At 40.9% G+C, this 25,857-nt stretch overlaps 1 protein-coding gene across 4 annotated transcripts in view; it reads right to left on the minus strand.

Moving 5' to 3' along the window:
- ALDH18A1 (aldehyde dehydrogenase 18 family member A1) overlaps nucleotides 1–17,860 on the minus strand; it is a 63,072-nt gene extending 45,212 nt beyond the window's left edge. For 2 of the 4 annotated variants that reach the window (XM_072626188.1, XM_072626184.1), the window contains exons 1-2: nucleotides 17,777–17,860; nucleotides 2,893–3,019 (exon numbers count right to left, since the gene is read on the minus strand). In XM_072626188.1, coding sequence (XP_072482289.1) covers nucleotides 2,893–2,983 — 91 coding nt within the window. In that variant the 5' untranslated portion in view covers nucleotides 2,984–3,019; nucleotides 17,777–17,860. Of the gene's footprint in view, nucleotides 1–2,892; nucleotides 3,020–17,724 lie in introns of all 4 variants that reach the window. The other 2 variants (XM_072626189.1, XM_072626192.1) reach the window with 2 other exon arrangements.
- Nucleotides 17,861–25,857: the final 7,997 nt, after the last annotated feature.

Here is a 25,857-nt window from a genome sequence, read left to right on the forward strand (position 1 = left end):
GCCAAGGACAACAAAGTTTTCAAGCTGATATGACTGAAAGAATGAATGATCAAAAGACATAGGGAAGTTGGAAGTTCAGCTATGGACAATTTGAATGTGAGGTGACAGCAGGACAGCCAGGCTGAATATGTCTATAGTTGGAGCTGTAGGATTGTAATTTAGGGTAAAGATTACGGTTAGAAATATAGTTTTGGGGGGGAATGGTTGAACAAGTGATGGTATATGACTGTGATGGAATTATGCTATAAAAAATGATAAGCAGGACGATTTCAGAACAACCCAGGGAGATTTACATGAACTGAAGCACAGTGAAGTGAGTGGAACCAAAAGAACGTTGTACACAGTAACAGTAACACCACAGGAAGATCAACTAAGAAGGACTTAACTATTCTGAGCAACACCATGATCCAAGACATTTCCAAAGACTTTATAATAAAAAATGCTATCTATCTCCAGGGAAAGAGCTAAGGGAGTCTGAATGCAGACTGAAGAATAGTTTTTAAAACTTTATTTCTCTTAGTTTTTTTTTTCTTTCTGGTTTTCTTTTGCAATATAGCCAATATGGAAATATGTTTTACATGACTTCACATGCTTAATCTATATCAAATTACTTGCTTTTCCAAGGAGGGGCAAAGGGAAGAAGGGAAGGAGAGAATTTAGAACTCAAAATTTTAAAAAAATGGATGTTAAAAATTTTTTACATGTATTGAGAAAAAAGCAAAATAAAAGACACACACAAAAAAAGAAATATTGTTTTCGGAAATCCTATGAATGAGGTAATTATTAAACCTACCGTGAGTGAACAAGATCATTAAGGGAGAGACTGTAGAGAAAGAAAAGGACTCAGAACAGGAAAAACCTCTGATAATACTCACAAATAGGGGGACAGAAGGAGATAATGAATCAATAAAGTAGGCTGAAAGAAAAATAAGGAAAGTAGGAAAACAAGAAGAAAGCAGTATCACAGAAGCCAAATCAGGAGAAAGCATCTAAGAGGAAGGGGTGGTCAACAGTATTAATACTAATAAAAGGTCAAGAGGGATAAAGACTAAGAAAAGGCCACTAGATTTAGCAATTAAGAGGTCAATTAGTGAGAACTGTTTCAATAGAGTGGTAGGAGGCCAAATTATAAAGCCTTGTAGGAGATAATGAGCATAAACTACTTTTTTAGGAATTAAGTAATAAAAGAGAGAAGAGATACATGAGAGTTTGAGGAGATGGGAGGGGCAAGGGAAGGCATTTCTTATGAAGGATGAAGGAAGTACAGATGATTAGCCTGTTTACCCATAAAGGGGAAGCCTTTATGGCTGAAGAAACTGACAGATGATAGAAACTGAAGATGACAGTGGAAAAGAGAATGATCCAAGGAATAAACTCCAAAAGGAAACGGAAGATAAAATAAAAGACTTTAGCCTTTTCAAGAAGGACAATCGTATCTTCTGAGAGTACAGCAAACAAGAAAGGATAAAAGAAAACCCAGGGAGACTTTACAAGTGTAGTATGGGAAATGAATGAGTTCATAATAGATGGGAGAGACAGTCTGTATTAGAGAAAAAAAAAAGATTTTGGTGAACTCCCTAGTTCAAGTTAGACATGCCTAGTTCCTTCAACTTGATACTCTTATGATCTCACATCACCTACTGCTCTGGGTTCTTCCCTGCATGTCATAAGTCTGTATCATACAAAGACTGGAAGGAACAAGGCATCTTTAGCCAGAAGAGAAGATTCAGGGGGACATGATAGCTAAGAATCTGAAAGACTGTCCTGTGGATGAAAGATTAGCTTTGTTCAGTTTCATTCCAGAGAGCAGAATCCAGAGCAATCAGTAAGAACTGCAAAGCAAATTCGGGCTACACACGAGGAAAACTTCTTAACAACTGCAACTACTGAGAAAGTCAGAAGCTTCCTGCTCTGATGTGTGAAAGCACAGGATGGATGACTATGTTACAGGTGTATGAGTTGGCCCAGATGGCAATGAGATGCCTTCCAACTCCTAAATTCTAGGATTCAATGAATAAAAAGTAGGACAAGACAGCTGAAAAATGAATGAAATCCTGAGCTTCGATGAGGTAGAGCAGTTTCCAAAAATGAGGGGCTTTTAGCCCCTCTGCACTTTCTATGAGAGTTTTCAAGAATAGCTGGAATATGGTATTCTGCTCTGAACATTAGAGTTTGGGAAGACCACTGACAAGCTAGCATCAGAAGAAAGGCAATGAGGACAGTGAAGGGCTTTAAGTCTATATACCATATCAGAATTAGGTATGCAAAAACTACAAATGTTTAGGGAGGACACCATATCTGTGAGCAAGCATTTCAAGACTGTAGAATGGAATAGGGATTAATCTTGATCTGTCTGGTCACAGAAGGAAGAACTAGGATCAATCACTGAAAGTCAGAAAAAGGGAAATTTATATACTCTTATGCTAACTATTAGCATTGTCAAAAGGTAGACTAGGCTGACCCAGGAGGTAGTGTATTCCCTTCACTGAAGGGATCCAAGTAAAGGTCAAATGACTGTTTATTAGGTATGTTGTATTGGGAATTCTTTTTGGGGTATGGTTTGGACTAAATGGTTAGTAGAGACCTTTCCAATTCTAATAAAATTCTGTGGCCCTGTGGATAATTTTGGTGTTCTCAGTGAAGTAGAAGGCAAGGTCATCTACTCACCAAGATGGCCCAAAACAGAGCCTCGGGGATGGGAGGTGTTAAAGAAAGGAACTTGGAACAGCTGTTGTGGGAAATCTTACAGAGAATCCACCGGAAATGAAGAAAAGGAACAGAAGTAGAGCAGGGAGGTCTCCAAGGGTGATGGAAATTCTCCTTTCCTCTGAATTTCCCCTCCAGTCTCTCTCTCCCTGAAACCCCACCTGACTCTGAGATTACAATACATACCTGGTCCGGAACCAACTGTGGATCGAATCCTGGAGAGGAGGCACTGACTGAAGGGCCGAAAGCCAGAGCTGCTAATGATATGACTCAACATTCTGAGTGGCTTGAGTGATCCAAATTATCTCAGGTTCTATTTATTTTAGACAAAGAAAAACAAAAAAGAAAAGTTTGTCACAGGTTGGTTCCTCCTCCTAAACCTCTTCACGGGACAAGCATCTCATCCTGCTGCTTCATTCCCAGCCATCCCAGAGAGCAGCGCTTAGATGAATCTTAGAGATGAGCAAGAATTAACAGATCTTCTATGCCCCCTTCCCCCACTTCTGGATCCAATTCCAAAATGGAGGCAAATTCAGATTAAAGGATGATCAGATCATAAGTTAAAGCAAATCTGAGAGGTTATCCAGTTCAGCCCAAACCTAAAGCATGAAGGTGATATCATGACAAAAGATATCAATAAAAATAAGACTAAAAAGAAAATTGTAGGCAATTATAAAAATAAAAAAAATCAAGGATGGGCACTAATTAAATAAGCAGCAAGAGGAGGACCATGGCAATGTTCAAGAAGTAAGAAAGGGTCAGGGCATATATGGAAGACAGGATGTAGTCAGTGTGGTTACAGCATAGAGTATCCCAAGGAGAGGAAGCAGGAAAAGGCTAGAAGGCCTTTTGGTGTCACCAAATTGTAAAGGGCTTTGAATGCTAGACAATGGAATTTTAATTTTACTCTGTCACTAATAGGGAAGATTTTTAATTAGAGGAGTAACACCACCACTCTGAGATATACAAGAAGACTAGCATGGCAGCAGCAAGAAAGGTGGCTAGATGGAGGAAGGGAGAGGGTAGAGATAGGAAGGCCAAACACAGGACAGTGACACTGTCATCTCTTTACATAGAATACTGGGTACTGAGATGGCAGTTGTAATGATTCCACTATTGACAATGAAAAGTATATAGATAACCATAAAAATAGCAAAAGATAGCTACTGTTTCACATATAATTGTTGTCCTCCTTCTATGCGTACTTATAAATGACTTAGGGTTCTCCTAGTTTGGTTAAATCTCACACCAAACTTTCTACCACATTATTTGCCCTTTAATGCCTTTTCAGTGTTCTGGGCAGAGTTAGGCTTAGAGTCAGAGGCATTTAAGGTTAGGGTTAGAGATGGAGATTTTTATAGTTAGAGTCAGAGACATTTAGGGTTAGAGTGGGAGGCAGAACGTGCTCATTTAGGGCTAGGGCGATACCATTCTAATTTTCTGTCTTCTTGCTGCTTCATAAAGGTCATTTACAAATGACCTTGCACTCTCAATCTGTGTTGCCCTTGGATGTCATGTTGTTCCGCTGGGCAAAGAGGAACAGTGGTGGTGTCTTAGCTCCTAACTATGGTGACTTCTTTTAACTATTAAACTCCTTTAGGCAGTATTTATGTTGGGTTTTTTTGAGTTCATTAAACAGGTTGGGGTGGAGGTGCCATAATCATAGTCTTCTCACCTGTATTCTTTCCTCTAATCTGGTATTGGCTGTGCCTAGCTAATAATCTGACTGAACAGAGAATACTGATTTTGAGAAAACTCATCACAATATTAACATCTTATCTCCAGGAAGATATAATCAATTTCATTTTTGGTGATATTTGTTCTTGACATGATAAAGTCTTCCAACTGTCAAGAACATATGTGCAGTACACAGGCTCTAGGCTTTTGAGTAGCCTCATTTTCTTATCCTGAGCATCACTTTTTGACATTTTGGGGGCCATCTTCCTCTATGCCCACATTTGCATTCAAGTCACCAAGCACAGAAAAGTACATGCTGCCTTGGTATAAAGGCTCTTTCTCTATTAATTCATGTGCTGCTAATCTTGGTACAAATACTCCCCCAATTATCTTCTTTTTGATCTATCCGGCTTTTGTTGTCAAGAACCAGGCAAAAGGTAAGATGACCAAGAACACTGAAAATTTGTTTCTTGCTCACTTTTGGAAGATGACAGAACACATTTCATTTATCTCTCAAAGAAGATACTTTGAGCCACTATTGTGTCTTCTGGCTTCTCTTATAAGGAGAAGGTCAATATGCATGGGGTTGCGTTTCTCCAGAAGCACACATTCACTAGACAAACTAGCAGTTTGTCTACAAACTGTGGCTCTTGGCATGCTCTGCTCTCTTTAGCTAACACTCCACTCCCCTCACTGCATAACTAAAAGGGAGACAGGCAAGACTGAGGGCGATATTTACTGTGGTCAAAACATTCAGTACTTAAGCAACTAATTTAATGGAGATGAAGCTCTCCTCACTTAGCTAGGCTGGTGCTCACACAATAGACTACCAGGAATAAACTCAAAAAACTCTCTAGCTTGTTTACAAAATGGATAATTTTGATTACATTAAATTAAAAAGAGTTGGCACAAATAAAACCAACGCAACCAAAATTAGAAGGAAAGCAGAAAACTGAAGGGAAATTTTTACAGCAAGTATCTATGATAAAGGCCTCATTTCTCAACTATATAGAGAACCAAGTCAAATGTTTAAGAATACAAGTCATTACACAACTGAAAAGCAGTTAAATATAAACAGGCAGTTTTCAGATGAAGAAATCAAAATTATCTATAATCACATGAAAAAATACTCTAAATCACTATTGATTAAAGAATACAAATGACTACAACTCTGAGGTACCATCTCACATCTATCAGATTGGCTAACATAACAGAAAAGGAAAATGATAAATGTTGGAGACAATGTGGAAAAACAGGGACACTATTGGTGGAGTTTTGAACTGATCCAACCATTGCAGAGAGGAATTTGGAACTATGCTCAATGGGCTACAAAATTTATAAAAGGAAAAAGGATCTATTTGTACAAGGGTATTTATAGCAACTCTTTTTGTGGTGACAAAGAATTGGAAATTGAGGGGATACCTATCAACTGGGGAATGGTTGAGTAAGTTGCGATATATGAATGTAACAGAGTACTACCGTACTATAAGAAATGATGAGCAGGATGATTTCAGAAAAACCTGGAAAGACTTACATAAACCAACGCAGAGTGAAGTAAGCAGAACCAAGAGAAGACTGTACAGAGCAACATCAATACCATACAATGAACAACTGTGAATGACTTAGCTATTCTCAACAATACAATGATCCAAACCAATCCCAAAGGATCCATGCTGAAAAATGTTATCTGTCTCTATAGAAAGAACTGACAGTCTGAATGCTGACTGAAGCATTCCTTCCTTCTGACTAATATGAAAATGTTTTATATAAGTGCACATAAATAACCTTTATCAAATTGCTTACCATCTCAAAGAGGAGGGAACGGTAGGAGGAAGAGAGAGAATTTGGAACTCAAGATTTTAAAGAAACAAATGGTAAAAATTGTTTTTTTTTAAATTAATTTAACTTTTAACATTCATTTTCACAAAATTTTGGGTTCCATATTTTCTCCCCATTTCTCCCCTCCCCCCACCCCAAAACAACGAGCATTCTAATTGCCCCAATCACCAATCTGCCCTCTCTTCTATCATCCCTCCCTTCCCTTCTCCCCATCTTCTCTTTTGTCCTGTAGGGCAAGATAACTTTCTATACCCCTTTACCTGTATTTCTTATGTCCTAGTAGCAAGAACAGTACTCGACAGTTGTTCCTAAAACTTTGAGTTCCAACTTCTCTTCATCCTTCCCTCCCCACCCATTCCCTTTGGAAGGCAACCAATTCAATATAGACCATATCTGTGTAGTTTTGCAAATGACTTCCATAATAGTCGTGTTGTGTAAGACTAACTATATTTCCCTCCATCCTATCCTGCCCCCATTGCTTCTATTCTCTCTTTAGATCCTGTCCCTCCCCAAGAGTGTTGACTTCAAATTGCTCCCTCCTCCCGTTGCCCTCCCTTCCATCCTCTCCCCCACCCTGCTTATCCCCTTTTCTCTCACTTTCCTGTATTGTAAGATAGGTTTTCATACCAAAATGAGTGTGCATTTTATTCCTTCCTTTAGTCGAATGTGATGAGTAAACTTCATGTTTTTCTCTCACCTCCCCTCTTTTTCCCTCCACTAAAAAGTCTTATGCTTGCCTCTTTTATGAGAGATAATTTGCCCCATTCCATTTCTCCCTTTCTCCTCCCAATATATTTCTCTCTCACCTCTTAATTTCATTTTTTTAAGATATGATCCAATCCTATTCAATTCACTCTGTGCTCTCTGTCTCTGTGTGTGTGTGTGTGTGTGTGTGATCCCACCCACAACCCAGATACTGAAAAGTTTCAAGAGTTACAAATATTGTCTTTCCATGTAGGAATGTAAACAGTTCAACTTTAGTAAGTCCCTTATGACTTCTCTTTGCTGTTTACCTTTTCATGCTTCTCTTCATTCTTGTGTTTGAAAGTCAAATTTTCTTCTCAGCTCTGGTCTTTTCATCAAGAATGCTTGAAAATCCTCTATTTCACTGAAAGACCATTTTTTCCCCTGAAGTATTATACTCAGTTTTGCTGGGTAGGTGATTCTTGGTTTTAGTCCTAGTTCCTTTGACTTCTGGAATATCCTATTCCATGCCCTTCGATCCCTTAATGTAGAAGCTGCTAGATCTTGTGTTATCCTGACTGTATTTCCACAATACTTGAATTGTTTCTTTCTAGCTGCTTGCAATATTTTCTCCTTGACCAGGGAACTCTGGAATTTAGCCACAATGTTCCTAGGAGTTTCTCTTTTTGGATCTCTTTCAGGTGGTGATCGGTTGATTCCTTGAATACTTATTTTGCCCTCTGGTTCTAGAATATCAGGGCAGTTTTCCTTGATAATTTCATGAAAGATGATGTCTAGGCTCTTTTTTTGATCATGGCTTTCAGGTAGTCCCATAATTTTTAAATTGTCTCTCCTGGATCTATTTTCCAGGTCAGTTGTTTTTCCAATGAGATATTTCACATTATCTTCCATTTTTTCATTCTTTTGGTTTTGTTTTGTGATTTCTTGGTTTCTCATAAAGTCATTAGCCTCCATCTGTTCCATTCTAATTTTGAAAAAACTATTTTCTTCAGTGAGCTTTTGAACCTCCTTTTCCATTTGGTTAATTCTGCTTTTGAAAGCATTCTTCTCCTCATTGGCTTTTTGAACCTCTTTTGCCAATTGAGTTAGCCTATTTTTCTAGGTGTTATTTTCTTCAGCATTTTTTTTGGGTGTCCTTTAGCAAGGTGTTGACCTGCTTTTCAGGCTTTTCTTGCATCTCTCTCATTTCTCTTCCCAGTTTTTCCTCCACCTCTCTTACTTGATTTTCAAAATCCTTTTTGAGCTCTTCCATGGCCTCAGCCCATGGTATATTTATTTTGGATGTGTGGGATACAGAGGCCTTGACTTCTGTGTCTTTCCCTGATGGTAAGCATTGTTCTTCCTCATCAGAAAGGAAGGGAGGAATTATCTGTTCCCCAAGAAAGCAACCTTCTATAGTCTTATTTTTTTTTCCCTTTTCTGGGCATTTTCCCAGCCAGTGACTTGACTTCTGAGTTTCCTTTCCACACCTACCTTGCCTCCAGATCCACCCAGTCAGTGCTTGGGGGTCTGAGATTCAAATGCTGCTCCCAAGCCTCAGGGCTTTGGGCATGGGGCAGGGCTGCTATTCAGTGTGAGATTAAGTTCAGGTGCTCAGGTCAGGGCAGGGCTGCCACAGAGGGCTCAGTTCCCTCAGGGGGTTTATGCAGAGACCTTCAACAATGGATCCGAACTCCTGCCTGCTTGGGGGAGCCCCTGTCTGCTGCCGTCCCTCTGCTGCCTCCTGAAGCGGCCCGAGTCACAGGGACACCCCACTCCCGTCTCAGCCACCCAAAAAGACTCTCTCACTGACCCTTGTCACCTGTGGGTGGAGGGACCCGCGAGGCCACTGGAGATTCTGTCCCTGAAGCCTGCTCAGATCTGCTCCTCCTGGTGCCGCATGGCCAAGGCAGGGCTGGGCTTCACTCCTGTCTGGTGTGCGATGGACCTTAAGTGTTAGGTTTTCAGGTCTTTCTGGAACAGAAATCTCGCCGGCTCATTTGTTCTGTGGCTTCTGCTGCTCCAGAATTTGTTGGGAGTTCTTCTTTACAGATATTTTATGGGCTGTGGGTTCAGAGCTAGCATATGTGTGTCTTTCTACCCCGCCATCTTGGCTCCTCCCCTCAAAAATTGTTTTTACATGTAATTGGAGGAGGGAATAAAATATTATTCAGAAAGAATAAAAGAATTGCTGAGTCTGGGAAATTCACCATCTTAAGATCAAGCTAGAGATGACTCAGTAGAATGTAAGTTCCTTAAGGGCAGGTGCTGTTTTGATTTTAAGTTTTTCTTCTCATAGCCAAGCACAATGCCTGTGATGTTGCAGGTGTTTAATAAATGCTTATTGATAGACATATAAACAAACACACACAAAATAAAGCACTACAAAAACAAAACAAACAAAAAAACCCAACTTTCCAGCTTGGTAGAAGCTGCCAGAACTTGTACACTGGTATAGTTTTTGAGAATCCAGGATTACCTCCCTGCCCTGACAAGACATTAGAGTTGGCCATTTATAGCAGATAATATTGTCCTAACAGTACTCAATTCAAAACACTTTCAATTTACTTCTGCAAAGTACTGTGTCTGGGACACAAAAAAGGAAAATTTTCTTAGTAAAATACACAAAATGAAAAGGTTTGATTTACACTGAAAAAACAAAATGTATTTTAAAAATGTGTTTCTATATAAAAATGTTTATATACACACACACACACACACACACACACACACATATACATACACATATATGTATGTGTATTGCTTAGATCAATTGCTTTCCATATGGCAAGAGTAAGAGGTTTCTGACTGCACAACAACCAAAAATTAATTTCAAAAATCAAATGCACAATGAATCCAAGGTGTTTCTGAAGGTAACGCTTGCCTATGCTGCATCATGCAACTTCACTGCAGCCTTGGCTCTAAACATAAAAGTATGCACACTTTGTGCTTCGAATGCCCTCAGGTCATACAATGCCAAAAAATGCAGCAGAAACTTGAAAAGAGGTCCTGAGTGGAAAAAGTTTAGAAGTCCTGGCTTAGATTATGATATGTATTAGATAAGCAATCTATTGAATAAACCCAGCAATGTGCATAACTTGGATGAATGATTTAAACAAATAATGACAAGGGTCCAGAAATGAACAAAAGGGAGACAATGGGCTCTCTAAAATCTATACAAGTTATAAATACATGAAAATGACATTTATCTCATAGTTACTGTCGTTATAAAAGGCAGAGAAAAAATGAAAAAATATGCTTCTTTTTGTCAGCTTTGCCAATTTGATGGATATGAGGTAGAACCTCATGCTTTAATCTGCATTTCTCTAATTGTTATTGGTTAAAACATCTTTTCATATAACTAGAGACAGCCTGAATTTCTTCCCTTGAAAATCACCAATTTATATATTATTTTTGACCCTTTCCAACAGAAAAAAAAAAAGTAAAAATGTTTTAAAGTGATACAAAACAGAGAAAATGATGAAGGGACAGTACCCATTGAAACTCTCCTAAATAATAAATCTCTCCCCTCTTCAGCCTATCCTTCATGCAGTACCCCAAAGTCTTCCAAATGTGCAAGTCTGACCCTTTCATTCCCCAACTCAAAGGCATGAATGGTTTCCCCACTGCTTTCAGGACATGAATCTTTAGTCTGACTTTTCAGCTCCTCTACAACTGGCACCAACCTAACTTTCTAGTCTTATTTCCTACAATCCCCCCTCATATACTCTACATTACAACCGAACCAGACTCCTACTTATTACCTGATCATGTCCAGCTATTTCCAACCACCATGCATTTGTCCAGGCTCCCCTTCCATTCCTGTAATACACATCCCTCTTCATCCCAGCCCAAATCACCTTTTCCTTCATTTCTTTGGTTTGTTTGTTTTTGTTTTTATTTTTTGGTTTTTGATCAGGCTTATGACTTCACCTGAAAGGAAGGAACTCCAAATGAAGAAATTCCCTTTTCTGTCTGAGACACTGAAGGGGCAGGTGATTTGCACAAGATCACAAGTCAAGGGGCAGAGTTGCACTCAAGTCTCCTGAACAGTCTCTAGGGCTAGATTTCTATTTATCTGCTACAACTTCCCACCCCTCCTCTCCTCCTTGATTCTGGTTCCACTTTCCCAAGTCACTTTGTTCCCTCACGCTCCCGTTTAGACTTCTTTAAATACAGGTCAGGGGTCACTTAGAAAACAGTAAGTTTCTTGAAGGGAAGAGATGCTGTTCATCTTTGTATCCCTAGCCCTGACACAGTGCCTTGTTATACTGGCACTTAATGATAAAGGTTTGGATTGAAACAAGGTTAAAAAAATTAAACAGTTGGAGATCTTTTAAAAATCTAGAAGTATAAGAAACAGGGTGCTAGGCGGCAAAATCTTCTGAGAAATTGTTTACTGAGTTCCATGCAGGCTGTGATAGCAATTTCTTCAGTAATCATTAAAAGTGAACTGGATAACATGCTTAAGTCAGATGTTCAGTGCCAATGGCACCGTTCTTGAGAGTCCAGGTGCACCTGTGCTTTCCAAACGCACAGCCTTTACATTTATAAGAAAAGGTAAAGACTAACAGCAAGAACTTTGGCCTGACCAACACAGACACTATTAGCAACTAGTTATCATACTGAATTACAAAAGAAGCAGAACCTGGGGCTCTGTGTTAGGGAGCTACCTTCAAATACTGCAAATGCTGAACACTTTCAGGTGTTTTACCAGAAGCACGCATATACTGGTCTTCACCTTATTAGCAGGAGCAGATCATCTGTAGCTCCTCCCTTGTATCAGATCTTCAATTTTCTTAGGTCATGAAGTGCTGGACCTTAAGTCCAAAAGACCTGAGTTCAAATCCAGCCTCAGAGACTTCCTAGCAGTGTGCCCTTGCATTTGACCTCCATTTCCCTCAATTTCTTCCCCTATAAAATGGGGGTAATAATAGCACTTACCTCTTAGAGTTAAAGTGGAGATCTAATACAACATTTGTAAAGCACTTTGTGAACTTTAAAGTAATATATAAGTGCTAGTTATTATTGGTCTATGTTCAGAAATGCACAAACCAAGCCAAGAAATGATATAAAAGATAGAAGTTTATCTCAAACTTGGCAAAACTTCAGTTTTCAGAAAGTTAAGGTGGAAAAAACTAAAGCATCGAAAGCAGGAGAAACTGCTAACAGTCAAAGCTTAGTTAAAATAAGACTGATGGGACCTTTTCATGTGACATGTTATATAGCCAGTGAATCTTCTATAGTATCTTCTACACCCTTTCTTTTTTTTAAACTTCAGGTCCTTTTTGGAGAATGGCTACTTTCTACAGTTTCTTGTTACTATCTTTCCTTATTTTTACCACAGTGCTGATGGTTTCTTCCTCTGTTAGGCTGTTTCTGCTTCTTGTAAAGTGGCAAAAAACGAGGCATTACTGATGCTAGGTGGGTACCAAGTGGGGCAGCCAAAAAGTGCCCAGGATCCAGAGTCCAATTAGTCAAACAGCCCAACAGGTAGAATATTCCTAGGAAGGATGGGTTCAAATCCAGGAAATCTGCAGGCCTAGGCCACAAGTATGGATACTCTGATTTTGGAGCAGAAGGTCAACAAAAAAGCCAGGTCTTAAGTACAGAGACCCAAGTCAGGCTCAGAAAGGCTGGGGGAGGTGGAAGGGAAAAGATGGTATTGAGGGAGAAAGGCAAGAAAAGGAAGGAACAACAAGGAAACAAGCAGAAACTGAAGTCCAGGAAAGCAAGGAGATGTCATTCAGAGAAGTATTAGAGCCATACATAGTACATATGCTTCTATATGAGGAACGTACACATACCAATACCCACATGGGGTTACGACCACAATCTGAGGACAGGAGTTAGCCGCCTTCTGCCCTGTTTTACACTTTTTAATAGGTATGAGGAGATAAGGGTTAGCAAAAAATGTGCTGAGACCCTGAGGAAGGAAGGGCACAGTTTCCCAGGGAAATGTAACAGTCACTTAGGACAAAGTTGATCTAACACTAAAAGGTGTCCACATTCCTTTAAATTCAATTCCTCGTAGCTTCATTAGTCATAATTTTTAAACAGACATAATTAGTAAACTATTATCTGAAAAACTGGAAACAACACAAATGCCTACCAGATGAATCTCTAAACTAGAGTGTACTAACAATAAAAAATACTATAAGGTTATTAAAAATGAGAATTATGTAACTGCCAATGACTGACAATACATGAAATCATGAATAAGCAGCACACACAAAAACATATGTATGTACTTATCACAACTCTGTAAACTTATTTATATATACTAATAATGAGTCACAAAATTATTAGAGGTGAATATTGAGTTTTATATATTGATTTTCTAAAAACTTCACAATAACTACATTAAATATGAGGATCTTATGCACACTATAATTTAGAAAATCATTTTAGAAACAAAAATGTATCTACAAAGGACCTTTCAAAGTCTTTCATAGATTTGTTTATATCTCAAATTTGTTATAAGTAGAGATAAGTTTTTAAAAAATATGTTAGAATTCCCAGAAATTTCAGAGCTTTATTCCTCTACATATAAAATACTGACACTAGTGACCTATCTTACCTTCTTACTTTTGGTAAGACAAACACTTCGGGGGTTTTTCCTCCAGTCTTGGGAGTAGGTATTTGCTGAATCTTGCATTTACAAGGCATCTTACATTTACAAGGTATTTCACTAGAACTAGGCTAAGACTTTCAGCAAGTCCCTTCTGAAATCTCTATTTACCCCACACATGACTCCCATGTCCACTGGCAAGACTCTTTTTCACTTTTCCTGAGTATTTTTTAAGATCCTTCTATAGACTTTCGACAACGGTAATTAAGATTTCAACCTGAGGTTAGACAACAAGGCCCTATTAAAAAAAATAAATAACCTTTTCTCTTCCTTTTGTTCTTCCTTCCCTGAAAGTCAGACAGACTGTAGCTAGCTAATAAAAAGTTTTGCTATTGCTACTATTGCTGGGAGGGAAAGGAGAGAAGGTTAGTTCTGAAGCAAAACAAGCATGTCTTCAAGTCCTGGATTAGAGGGCTGCAAACTGTTTTTAGCGACAAAATGTATGATTCCCTAATTAACACCATGTAGTAACTAGTTAAGCTAAATGACCTAAGCATAGGGAAAAGTGCATAATGGACAAGTCAAAGCTAAGATTACTCTCTAAGTAATTGTTCTTTCCCTCCATATTAGAATTTCTACTTCCCGCAATCATAACTAAATAGACAAACTACAGCCTGGGTCCCTTCAATCATCCTAGGTTACGTGACCTGGTGGCTCTGCTGCTTCCCAATCAATGTACTGGGTCACAACAGTGCAGGGACAAGACACAATGATGTTTTAAGCCTTTCACAAGTACTGATCCCTCTTAGCTCACTGCTTGTTCTCTGGCCATCTTTCTCCACTCTGCCCCTTCAACCTACTACAGAAGTACGGTCATTCTATACGACATCATTTTCATTTTTGTATCTTCAGGACCCAGTCCACTATGTGGCATACAGAAGTTTAAGAAATTCCCTGCTTAAGGGATAGTGAAATATACACTTATAAACTACTTTGGACCCACGGCAGAAGACAAGGGGCAACTGAACAAAGGCAACGCACATCTCAGCTTGAACAGAAACAGGAGACTCCTACTTAAATAATTTCCATTTCTTTACTGGTCCTGGTATATTCTATACTTAAACATTCTCTCTACCTCTTTAAATGAAATTCTCTTCCTCCAAGGTCTGGCTCAAATCCATTCTTTATCTTTCCATCATAATCTCCAACTGATCCTTTTACAGGTGCTAAACTCCAGTCAAACAAGAATACAAAGACTCTGCACACTGTGCCTCCACCCTACCTTTGCTCACCCCATCACTTATGCCTAAAAAGCCCTTCCTCCCAAATCTCAGCTCCAGCTCTTGGAAACCTAACCCTTTTCAAGTTCTAGCCCTACCATCAGCAATCTGACAGTCAAACCGTCCCTGGTCCCCCACCCTCCAGTGGCCATTCTTTTCTGTATTCTTCCTCATCTGAAGTAACCAATAGAAAGCTGACAGACCACTTGTTGAGGATGTCATTGAGGGGCTCCTTGTTCAGGTATGGTTCATCTAGATGGTCTGTGAAGTCCTTCTCAACACAAAATTTCTGTGATTAAAAAATAAAAATAGTGTGCTATGTGCTCAAAAACACAAAGATAAAAAATGCCATCTAGGAGTCTTCAGACTTGAAGAGCACTTTTGGCCTGTCCTCTGCTTTTCCCTTCTGCACTAGAGTAACTGTAGTATGGCAGATTTGGGAACACATCCAGGTGTCCCAAGCCCCTCCTAAAATGCAGGCCTCCCTGAGAGCAGGGAACACCCTTTCCATCCATGTTCCCCCTCGCCCCTCACATATCAGTCAGCTAATAAATAGTTGCTGAGTGAACCCTGCCAGGCTAGAGAGGCAGTATGAGAGACCTGGTTTGAGGCTTTCTGGGTGAACACTCATGGTTTCATCAGTGAGGGAGTTCCTGGTAACCTCTACCAATCTGAAGTTGTGACTCTTTACTGAAACTGAAATCTGCCACCCTGGTGGCGTGTGGAAGAGAGAGCTTACAGGATGTGCCTAGATATATCAGACCCACTCTAAAAGTGACTCCTCAAGACGCTGCCTCAGACTACACTGCTTCTTAATCTCATTTTTCAGGTAAAGCAAATAAGCCTTAGCCAATGCCAGAATTTATGTGTGATTATATATATTTGTTACAAAGGTTTTGTTTTTCTCTCTTTTTGAGGAGAAACGAAAAGGTAAAAAAGGTACATTTGCAGCATTTGAACAAAAATAAAATTACATTAAAAAATGAGCCATGGGGAGGTTCACTGCCCAAAGTTACAGGACTAGAAAGACATTAAGGCTGAACCAAAAGCTATCTAACTCTCACCAGCCAGTGCTCTTTCCAATACACCATGTTCTGACAGACTGAAATCCTTAAATTTCCGCAATGCAATATAGATATAGTAGACATAGCGGTGAAAGAGGAGTTTTGGAGCCTCGGTGTGGAGCTGGACCTTCACTTTACTACCCTTACCCTACCCTTCACCATTACTACTACTACTACTTTACTACCATCCCACTTTGGGGCCTCAGTTCCCCCAACTGTAAAATGAGGGCATTGTACAAGATGCCCTTAGTCTCAAGTCTACTTAAAGCAGATGGCTGGTTCCCTTGGAACAAAAGGTATTTGAACTCAATTTACTTCTAGCAAACAATTTTTGATATTTTGACTAAGTTGACTATTTCTCAACTCTATTCTTTAGGAGTTCAAAACAAAATGATCTTATCTCAGTGACTTAAACATAGTATTTCACTCCCAACCTTGTCATAAAAACACTCAGTATAAGTGTCACATTATGGAAAAACCTCTGAAGATAAATGTAACTACTCAAAGGGATTTAAAAAAAAACACAACAAAATGCAGCTAAGAGCCTTTCTATCCTACATGCCACAAATAATTTTCCATGGCTTGCTGTAGTTTCTGGAATAGATAATATTCTCGATACCTCTGAAATAGATAATAGATCCCATCTTCAAACCTTTATACTTGCTACCTCCCATTCCTAAAATAATCCTTGGCCCCCTCACCTCCACCTTAGTTTTCCTGACTTCATCCAAGATTCAACTCAAATACCACCAACTTCATGAGGCCTTTCCTTGCCTCCTTTCTATTCCCTTTAGTGCCTTCCCTTCTCAGCATCCTTTCTCTCTGTTCCTGGAGTCTGTTCATTATTTACATGTAGATATGTATGTATATTTCCTAAAGTTACATAACTATATTTCAATATAATGGGTTTCCTTTTTCAGTCAACTTTTTCACAGATATATTTTCAATAATTATCTTCAATATAACTGGTTTCCTTTGGCAGTGAGATAACTAGCATTTATTAAGCCTTTACTATCTATATGCCAGGCAATACCCCCCTGAATGAGCCCCGATTCTGTCTGATCACAGACGCTAAAGCCAAATTACCTGGTTACTACTTAGATGGAAGAAGGGGCGGGGAGCTGGGGGGGGGAGGGAGAGTGTCAGATGGATCAGCGGATAGAGCTCTGGGTCTGGAGTCAGGCCTCACACACTCAACAGCTGTGCGACCTTGGCCAAGTCACTTAACTGTCTGCCCTGATCCACCGGGGAAAGAAACGGCAAACCGCTCCAGTGTCTTCGCCAAGAAAGCTTCACGACAGCCGGGTCCACAGGGTCGGGCTCTTCGACGGAAGGCAGCCCAAGCTCTGCAGGAGCTCAGGCTCACACTTTCGGGCAGTCGGAAGCTGCCCCGGGCCGCCCAGCCCTGCTGCTCTCCGTACCCACCCTCCCACCTGCCAGCCCACCGGGACGTGCGCTCCCAGAGGTCGGGGCTGTCTCCAACCTCTCTTCGCATCCCCAGCCCTCCGCTCACATCCTCTCTCGGATGACCCTTGGCTGGGACAAGAATGGAGGGGGAGGGGGATGGGGATGGGATTCGACTAAAGAAAAGTAAATAAACAAAGCCCGGGGACGGCCGGCTCCCGCAGCGGCCGACGCGGAGGGCTGCGCGGCGCCGCACCGGGGGCACCAGGCGGCGGCAGGAGCCCGGCGCTCCCCGGGTACCACGACCCCACCTTCCTCCCGCCGCTCCGGCGGCCGCCGACGGGCGCACCTGCCTCCCAGCGCGGGCACACACCCATGCCGACCTCCGGCAGGACCCCGGGGCCGCGTGTGGGCCTGCGGCAGCGCCCCCGCGCCTTTCCCCTCCTGCCTCCTCCCCGGTCCTCTCACCTTCCCCCCATCCCCGCCCGGCCACACGTACGGGGGCCCCGGTCCAGACGCGCGGTCCCCGCCCCTCTGGGCGGCCTGCTTACCCGGCTCCTCGGGCCGCAGGCCACCTCCGCCGCGGGGCCGCTGCTCCCTCCAGGCGCCGGCGACGTCTGCTCCGAGTCCACGTAGAGGCGCGATTCTTAGAGCGCGCCCGGCCGCCCCTCCCCCGCCAGCCGACGTCCCGCCGGGAGGGAAGCTTACGCCAGCGGCGCAGGCCAAGCGGCGGACGTAGCGTGAGCGTCCGCGGCTCCGGCGTAAGCGGCCTCCGAGAATCCGCGGCCCTCCACGTGGCGCCCCTCCCCTCCCTCCCCGACCCCGCCCCCTCCGACCCCGCCCTTTCTCCCCTTGGCCCGACAGTCTGAGTCTGCGGCTGGGACGCACTTTCTTTTTCTGGTTCCAGACGAGACGATGCTAAGTCTGTGGACTCCTTGGCATCGGAGCCTTGATGGTCGAGGGGAGGGTGCCCGGGCAGCGGTCTCCTGTTCGCTCCCTCTCACATGCATACAAATCCGCCCCAGCACGAGGATCCCTGTGGGTGTCGTGCACAACGTGTGGAATGCCTGCTGCTGCCTTCACCTCGCGGGTGGGAAAACCCTGGCGTGTTCTCGCCCCGAGTGGCAGCAGCGGGGAGCTCTCCCGGACTGGCGCCGCCCGCTCAGGACAGACCGCGGCGACGCTGCCTTCAGCTTAAACAGGCTGTGCTCCATCCCTGAGCGGGCGTGCTCATCCTGGCACGGCGGTCCGCTGATTTCTTCCCGTAGCGGCCCCGTTTCTCCCGTCACGGGCAGCACCACAGGGACAGTCTGCACGGACAAGAGCTGGAAAGGCTGCACACCTCCCCGAGGGCACCCTGTCACGCAGAGGGCACCCCCGCCCCAGCACTTCCCCTCAGGGCTTCCCTTGCCTCTTTGACTCGGACCTTGCCTATGTGGCAGACAGGATCCTCCAGGGTCCTCCGCTGCCAGCTGTCTGCAGCCACCGGGCAGCTCATCTCTCCCAGCTTAGAAGCCAAGGAGTATTTTGTCTGGGGCTTCGTTGGCACCCAGTACGATGTCTCCATCCTAGTAGGTGCCCAACAAATGTTCACTGAATGAAACACATAAAGAAGGCTGTCAGAAATTTGGTGGAAAATTATTAGTCTGGGAAAGAGAAAAAAGCTTTAGTCTCACAGCTCAAAGCTGGTTTGACACGTCCCTTCCTGTTCACTCTTTCTTCCCCAATCCTCCCCACTTCCAACTTCCCTTACCACTTTTGAGGCACGACCCTTCTAGCGTCTACTGAGGACCTGGACAGTATTCTGTCTTTTTATGCAGTCCTGGAATGAATAAAGGAGTTTATAGGTTTTCCTTATCATTCTTTCTGGTGCATTTTTAGAGTTTAACTGGGGTATTTGCAAGGAATCTGGTCTCCTCTTGGGCCTAGTATTATTGTCTTCTCGCAACTCTTTTCTATTAATTTCCTTTGACCTCTTATCTCTTGGGGCTGAAAAAGATCTTTGCTCATATGTCTGTTTATATATCTTGGATATCCAACATACATCAGAGATACTTCACTAGAGATAATCCACTAGAGAAGGAAATGGACTAATTTCTTATGCCACATAGTATAAGAAATTCAAGAGATATGTGACCTAAATATTAAAGAACGTAACATAAAAAAATTTAAAATCATTTATTAAGCACTTACTCTGTGCCAGGCAATGCACTGGAGAAGTAGATAGAATGCATACCTTATACCGCTATGAGTAGGGGATGAATTAATTTTTTAACTTTGATTTTCAAGCTTTTCATTTTTTCCAATTATATAGAAGTATTTTTAATATCCAGTTTTAAAAATTTTGAGCTCCAAATTTTCTTCCTCCCTCAATGAGAAGGCAAGCAATTTGATATGTTATGCATGTGCAGACATTCCATATTAGTTATGTTGTGAAGGAAAACACAAAAAGGAAAAGTTTTTTTAAAATCTGCTTCAGTCTGTATTCAGACCCCATCAGCTCTTCTTCTGGAGGTGAATATCACTCTTCATCATAAGTCCTTCAGAATTGTCTTGGATCATTGTATTGCTGGAAATAGCTAAGTCATTCAGAGGCAGGTAGGTGAGACAGTAGATAAGAGTGCCTGGCCTGGAGTGGGGAAGACTTGAGTCCAAATCCTGCCTGAGACACTTACTAGTTGTGTAACTCTGGACAAGCCACTTAACCCACTTAACTCAGTTTGCTTCAGTTTCCTCATTTATAAAATAATCTAGAGAAGGAAATGGTAAACTGCTTCAGTATCTTTGTCAAGAAAACCCCAGATGGGGTCATGAAGAGTCAGGCATGACTGAAGAACAAAAAACTAAGTCATTCACAGTTGATCATTGTACAAATTTGATGTTACTGTATATACAATGTTTTTCTAGTTCTACTCACTTCACTTAGAATCAGTTCAGGTAAGTCTTTCCAAGTTTTTTGGAAAATGCAGTCCTGGACTGAATAAAGGAGTTTATAGTTTACATCATCATTTCTTATAGCACAATATTATTACACCAAAACACATACCACAGTTTGTTCAGTCATTCTCTAATTGATGACCATTAGGGGATGAATTCTTAAATAAAGAAGGGATAGAAGCAATTACAAAAGATAAAGCAGGTAATTTTGATTACAGGAAAAGATTTTACACAAACAAACTTAATACACCTAGGATAAGAAGGGAAGTGTTTGACTTGGAATAAGTTTCAATACTTTGCAGTGCATTGGAGAGAAGTGTAAGGAATATAGGTAGTGGCAAGAAGATAATTGGTTCAATCTGCACATGGATTATAACAAGGAAAAAATAGCAGATATTTAAAGAGAACAGAAGTAGGGAAAGATAAAAAAAATATCCATCTAATCCCCAAACTTGCTAATGCCTGTGGCTTGTATCCCCAAATGGAAGCTAGGGTACCCTGAGGGTATATATTTCTTAAACTATAATTCATGCGCTCCTCATCAATGTGCTTCCTCTTAACAGTTAGCCAGAAGATTCAATAAACTCATAGCAAAGGCATTTGATAAAATGGTTAAGTAAAACCAGAGCCACAAAGCATGGAGTTAATAATATATGCAGTACCTATGAGAACAGGACATATTCATAAGGCACAAAAGTAGTGATACACACAGGTCAGGATCCCCTGTGGTCAAGGTCTTTCATTCCTCTCTAGTCCCTCAAACTTCTTTCTTTATGACGGACTTTGTGAAATTCAACTTTCCATTGTCAGGGAAAGTTTTTTATTTCTTCTCTGCTATTAGGGTCAGGGATCATGTTTTGTGAAGTTTCTTCCAGTTTCATGGGACTATCTTTTTGTATCAGTGTTTGTCTGGAGATTGTTTCCTTTAGCTATACCTGGAATTCTCAAAATGACTCTCTGGGTGTTGGATAGGGTATCTTCTTGTGGGTTGTATCTCTGCTGATGAACATCATGACCAATGTGTGTGAGAAGTGAGAGAGAGCTGGGGAAGTGAAAGGAGAAAATTCTCATCTTCACCATAGGTGAAGATCTGGCTTCTTACTTGACTGTTGGACACTGCTTCTTCTGTCTCCAGCTCTTAAAATTTTGGCTCTTTCTACAAGACCTAGCTATTTAAAGCCTCCCCGGGACAAATTAGAGCCTAGATAATTGAATTGCGTAACTCCACATCCAGGAGCTTCTTTTTTCTACTTGTGATTCCTTCAGTGCTTCTTAAATTGTGGTCTCAACCCAATATGGGCTCAATGAAATCGTGAATCCAGATCCAATCTTCAATTAGGTAGATAGCAAGATGTTTGGTTTTTTTCCTGTTGTCGCTGACAGATATACATTAAAAACCTAGAAATGATTGCTAGATAACAAAGACTTGGGTTTTCTCTCTTACCTTTTGTTCTGGTTCAAATTAATTTGCATGCCAGATCAAAATGGATCTAAGAAAGTTTTAATCCTAAATCAAGGTAAAAAGACTGTGATCTTGGCTCAAGATAAAGGGTCAAAAGATTTAATTTTGGCCTTGAGGCACTATGCCCAGCACTGGCTAGCTGAGTGTAGTCTGGCTATGACTAAAAAACTATCAAATTGCCCTCAGTAGGGTGAGGCACACATCCCGTTATGACTGGCTGGGGACCCTGAAGAGATGAAGCTCAGAATTCAATAGTAGGAATAATTTGCCCATGAGAAACCATGAAACCTGTAGAGTGATGTGCCCAGAAGAGAGCAATGAAATTCATCAGGGAGTAAGAGGCAGAAAGAAATTGTATTTCCCTGCAAGGGATGGTGGCCTAGCCGAATCAGATGCAAAACTGTATTATAAAGCAGCAATCATCAAAACTACTTGGTACTGGCTTAACAGTGGTAGATCAGTGGAATAGGTTAGATATACAAGACAAAGTAAACAATGACTATAGTAATCTACTGTTTGATAAACCCAAAGACTCCAGCTTCTGGGATAAGAACTCGCTATTTAACAAAAACTGCTGGGAAAACAGTATGGCAGAAACTAGGCATAGACCAACATCTTATACTGTACACCCAGATAAGGTCAAAATGTGTACACAATTTAGACATAAAAGGTGAAACTATAAGCAATTAGGAGAGCAAGGAATAGTTTACCTGTCAGATCTATGGAGAAGAGAAAAATGTATGACCAAACAAGAGATAGAGAACATTATGAAATGCAAAATGGATAATTTTGAATACATTAAATTAAAAAGTTTTTACACAAAGCCAATGCTATCAAGATTAGAAGGGAAGCAGAAAGCTGGGAAAGAATTTTTACAGTCAGTGTCTCTGATAAAGGCCTCATTTCTAAAATATATAGAGAACAGTCACATTTGTAAAAATACAAATCTTTCCCCAATTGATAAATTGTCAAAGGATATGAAGGGACTTGTTGTTGGGTTGGTCCTTCGTTGCCAAAATAGACCATGTCATCAGAGGCATGATGATATGACTTGCACTTGACTTTGTTTTGAGTGAGGGAGGGTTGTGCAAAGTCACTAGCCTCACTTCTCCAGAGCCATCTGAATTCAGTGACCAGATATTTTATCAGGATGACTGGAGATGACCCAGAATGCACTGGGAGACCTTGGCCCCCTTCAGGCACTCTTGCAGAGTGAGTGCCTAATCAATTCATTGATTAGGCCTGTTTAAGAAGTAGCCAGGAGATGGCCCCTTTAATGAGGCAAAGAAAGACATCAGGCTAGGAGGGAAACAGCAACAATTACTACTGATAATCACTCTTAAGCCAGGAGGGTCCAGAAAAGAGCCCTTAGGCAGGGGCCTAGTGTTATCCAATGTATGAGCTTCAGAGTGCAATAGGTTTAAGGGACAGTTTTCAGATGAAGATATAAAGCTATCTATAGACATATGAAAAAATACTCTAAATCACTATTATTTAGAAAAATGCAAATTAAAACTGCTCTGAGGTACTACATCATACCCATTAGATTGACTAACATGATGAAATAGGAAAACGATAAATGTTGGAGATGTGGAAAAACTGGAACATTAGTGCATTGTTGATGGAGTTGAGAACTGATCCAACCATTCTGGAGAGCAATTTGGAACCATGCCCAAAGGGCTATAAAGCTGTGCATACCCTTTGATTCAGCAATACCGCTACTAGGTTTGTACCCCAAAGAGATCATAACAAAAAGGACACATACATACAAAAATATTTATAACAGCTCCTTTTGTGGTGGCAAAGAATTGGAAACTAAGGGGATGTCCATCAACTGGGGAATGGCTGAATAAGGTGCAGTATATGAATGTAATGGAATATTATTGTTCCATAAGAAATGGTGAACAGGTAGATTTCAGAAAAAAAAAACTGCAAAGACTTGAATGAACTGATGCTGAATGAAGTGAGCAGAACCAGAAAATAGAACACAGTAACAGAAACATTGTGAGATGACCAACTTTGATAGACTTAGCTCTTCTCAGCAACACAATTTCTCACACAATTCCAAAAGACTAATGATGAAAAATCATATCCACAATCAGAGAAAGAACTATGGAATCTGAATGTAGATCAAAGCACACTATTTTATTTTCTTTCTCAGGGTTTTCCCCTTTTGTTCTGATTCTTCTTTCACATGACTAATATAGAAATGTTTAATATTATTGTACATGTATACTCTGTATCAGACTTCATGCTGTTTTGAGGAGGAAGGTGATGGAGGGGGAAAATTTTAGAACTCAAAATCTTATAAAAGTGAATGTTGAAAATTAGTAATTTTCAAAAAAGATATTAAAAACTTGTATTTCCCTCCATCCTAGTTCTCTTTAAATCTGTTCTTTCTCCTTTTAACCCATCCCTCTTCGAAGGTTTTGCTTCTGGCTATTGCCTCCTCCAACCTACCCGTCCTTTTGAGTGTCCTGCCCCCTCGTTTATTCCTTTCCCTTCCTGCTTTTCTGTAAGGTAAGAAAGATTTCTACACTTAACTGAGTGTGTAATTCCTGCTCTGAGCCAATTCTGATGAGAAAGATTCACTCACTCCCATCTCTCTGGTCTTTCTCACCACTATAAAAGCTTTTGTGTCTTTTTTGTTAGATAATTTACCTCATTCTACTTCTCCCTTTCCCTTTCTTCCAGAGCATTTCTTTTCCACCCCTTGAGATTGGTGTTTTAGATAATCATTCTATTATATTCAACTCACACTCATATCCCTTCTTATGTATACTCCAGCTACCCTAATAATGACAAAGCTTTTAGGAATTACAAGTATTATTTACCCACATATGAATGTAAACAGTTTAACCTTATTAAAACCCTTATTTCTCTTTCCTGTTTACCTTTTCATGATTCTCGAGTCTTCTATTTGAAAGTCAAACTTCCTATTAAGCTCTCTCTTCATCAGGAATGCTTGAAAGTCCTCCATTTCATTGAATATCCATAGCCCCCACCCCCATTATATTGTAGAGGCAATTGGAAGCCACTGGAGTCGTTTTATTTCGTGATGTTTCATAAAGTCATTAGCTTCTGCTGGCCCAATTCTAATTTTTAAGTGATCTTATTCAGTGAGCTTTTACACCTCCTTTTCCCATTTGTCCAATTCTACTTTTTAAGGTCTTTTCTTCAGTGAATTATCATACCTCTTTTTCCATTTGGTCAAGTCTGCTTTTCAAGGCATTCTTCTCTTCATTGGATTTGTGTATCTCATGCCATTTGGCTTATTCTATTTATTTAAGATGTTATTTTCATCAGAATTCCCTCCCCCCATTTTAGTTTTCAACAGTCATTTCCATAATATTTCGAGTTTCAAATTTTTTCCCCATCTCTTCCCTCCTCCCACCCCAAAACACCATGCATTCCGATTACCCCTTCCCCCAATCTACCCTCCCTTCTATCATACCTTTCCCTTCCCTTATCCCCATCTTCTCTCTTATCTTGTAGGGCAAGATAGAGTTCTATACCCCATTACCTGTATTTCTTATTCCCCAGTTACATGAAAAAAGAATTCTCAACATTCGTTCCTAAAACTTTGAGTTCTACCTTCTCTTCCTCCCCCCCCCCCCCCCAGAAGGCAAGCAATTCAATATAGGTTATATTTTATGTAGTTTTACTAAAGACTTTTGTAAGTCATACTGTGAAAGACTACTTTTCCCTCCATCCTACCCTGCTCCCCCATTTATTCTATTCTCTTTTGACCTTATCCCTCCCCAAGTGTTTACTTCTAATTACCCCCTCCTCTCATTTGCCCTCCCTTTTATCATCCCCCCCACTCCACTTGTCCCCTTCTCCCCTACTTTCCTGTAGTGTAAGATAGATTTTCATACCAAATTGAGTGCACATTTTCTTCCCTCCTTAAGCCATATGTGAAGAGAGTAAGCTTCACTTTTCCCCTCTCACCTCCTCCCTTTTCTCCTCCTTTGAAGATGTTTCTTATTTCTTTTGAGTGATAATTTGCCCCATTCCATTTCTCCCTTTCTCCTCCCAACATATTCCTTTCATACCTCAATTTTCTTTTTTATAGCTAGCATCCCTTCTAATTCAACTCAACCTGTGTGTGCGCGCGTGTGTGTGTGCGTGCATGTGTGTGTGCGTGCGTGTGTGTGTGTGTGTGTATAATCCCTCCACCTACCCAAATACTGAAAAAAGTCTCAAGAGTTATAAATATCTTTCCATGTAGGA

This window comes from Notamacropus eugenii, chromosome 1 (genome assembly GCF_028372415.1).
Source record: "Notamacropus eugenii isolate mMacEug1 chromosome 1, mMacEug1.pri_v2, whole genome shotgun sequence".
NCBI lineage: Eukaryota > Metazoa > Chordata > Mammalia > Diprotodontia > Macropodidae > Notamacropus > Notamacropus eugenii.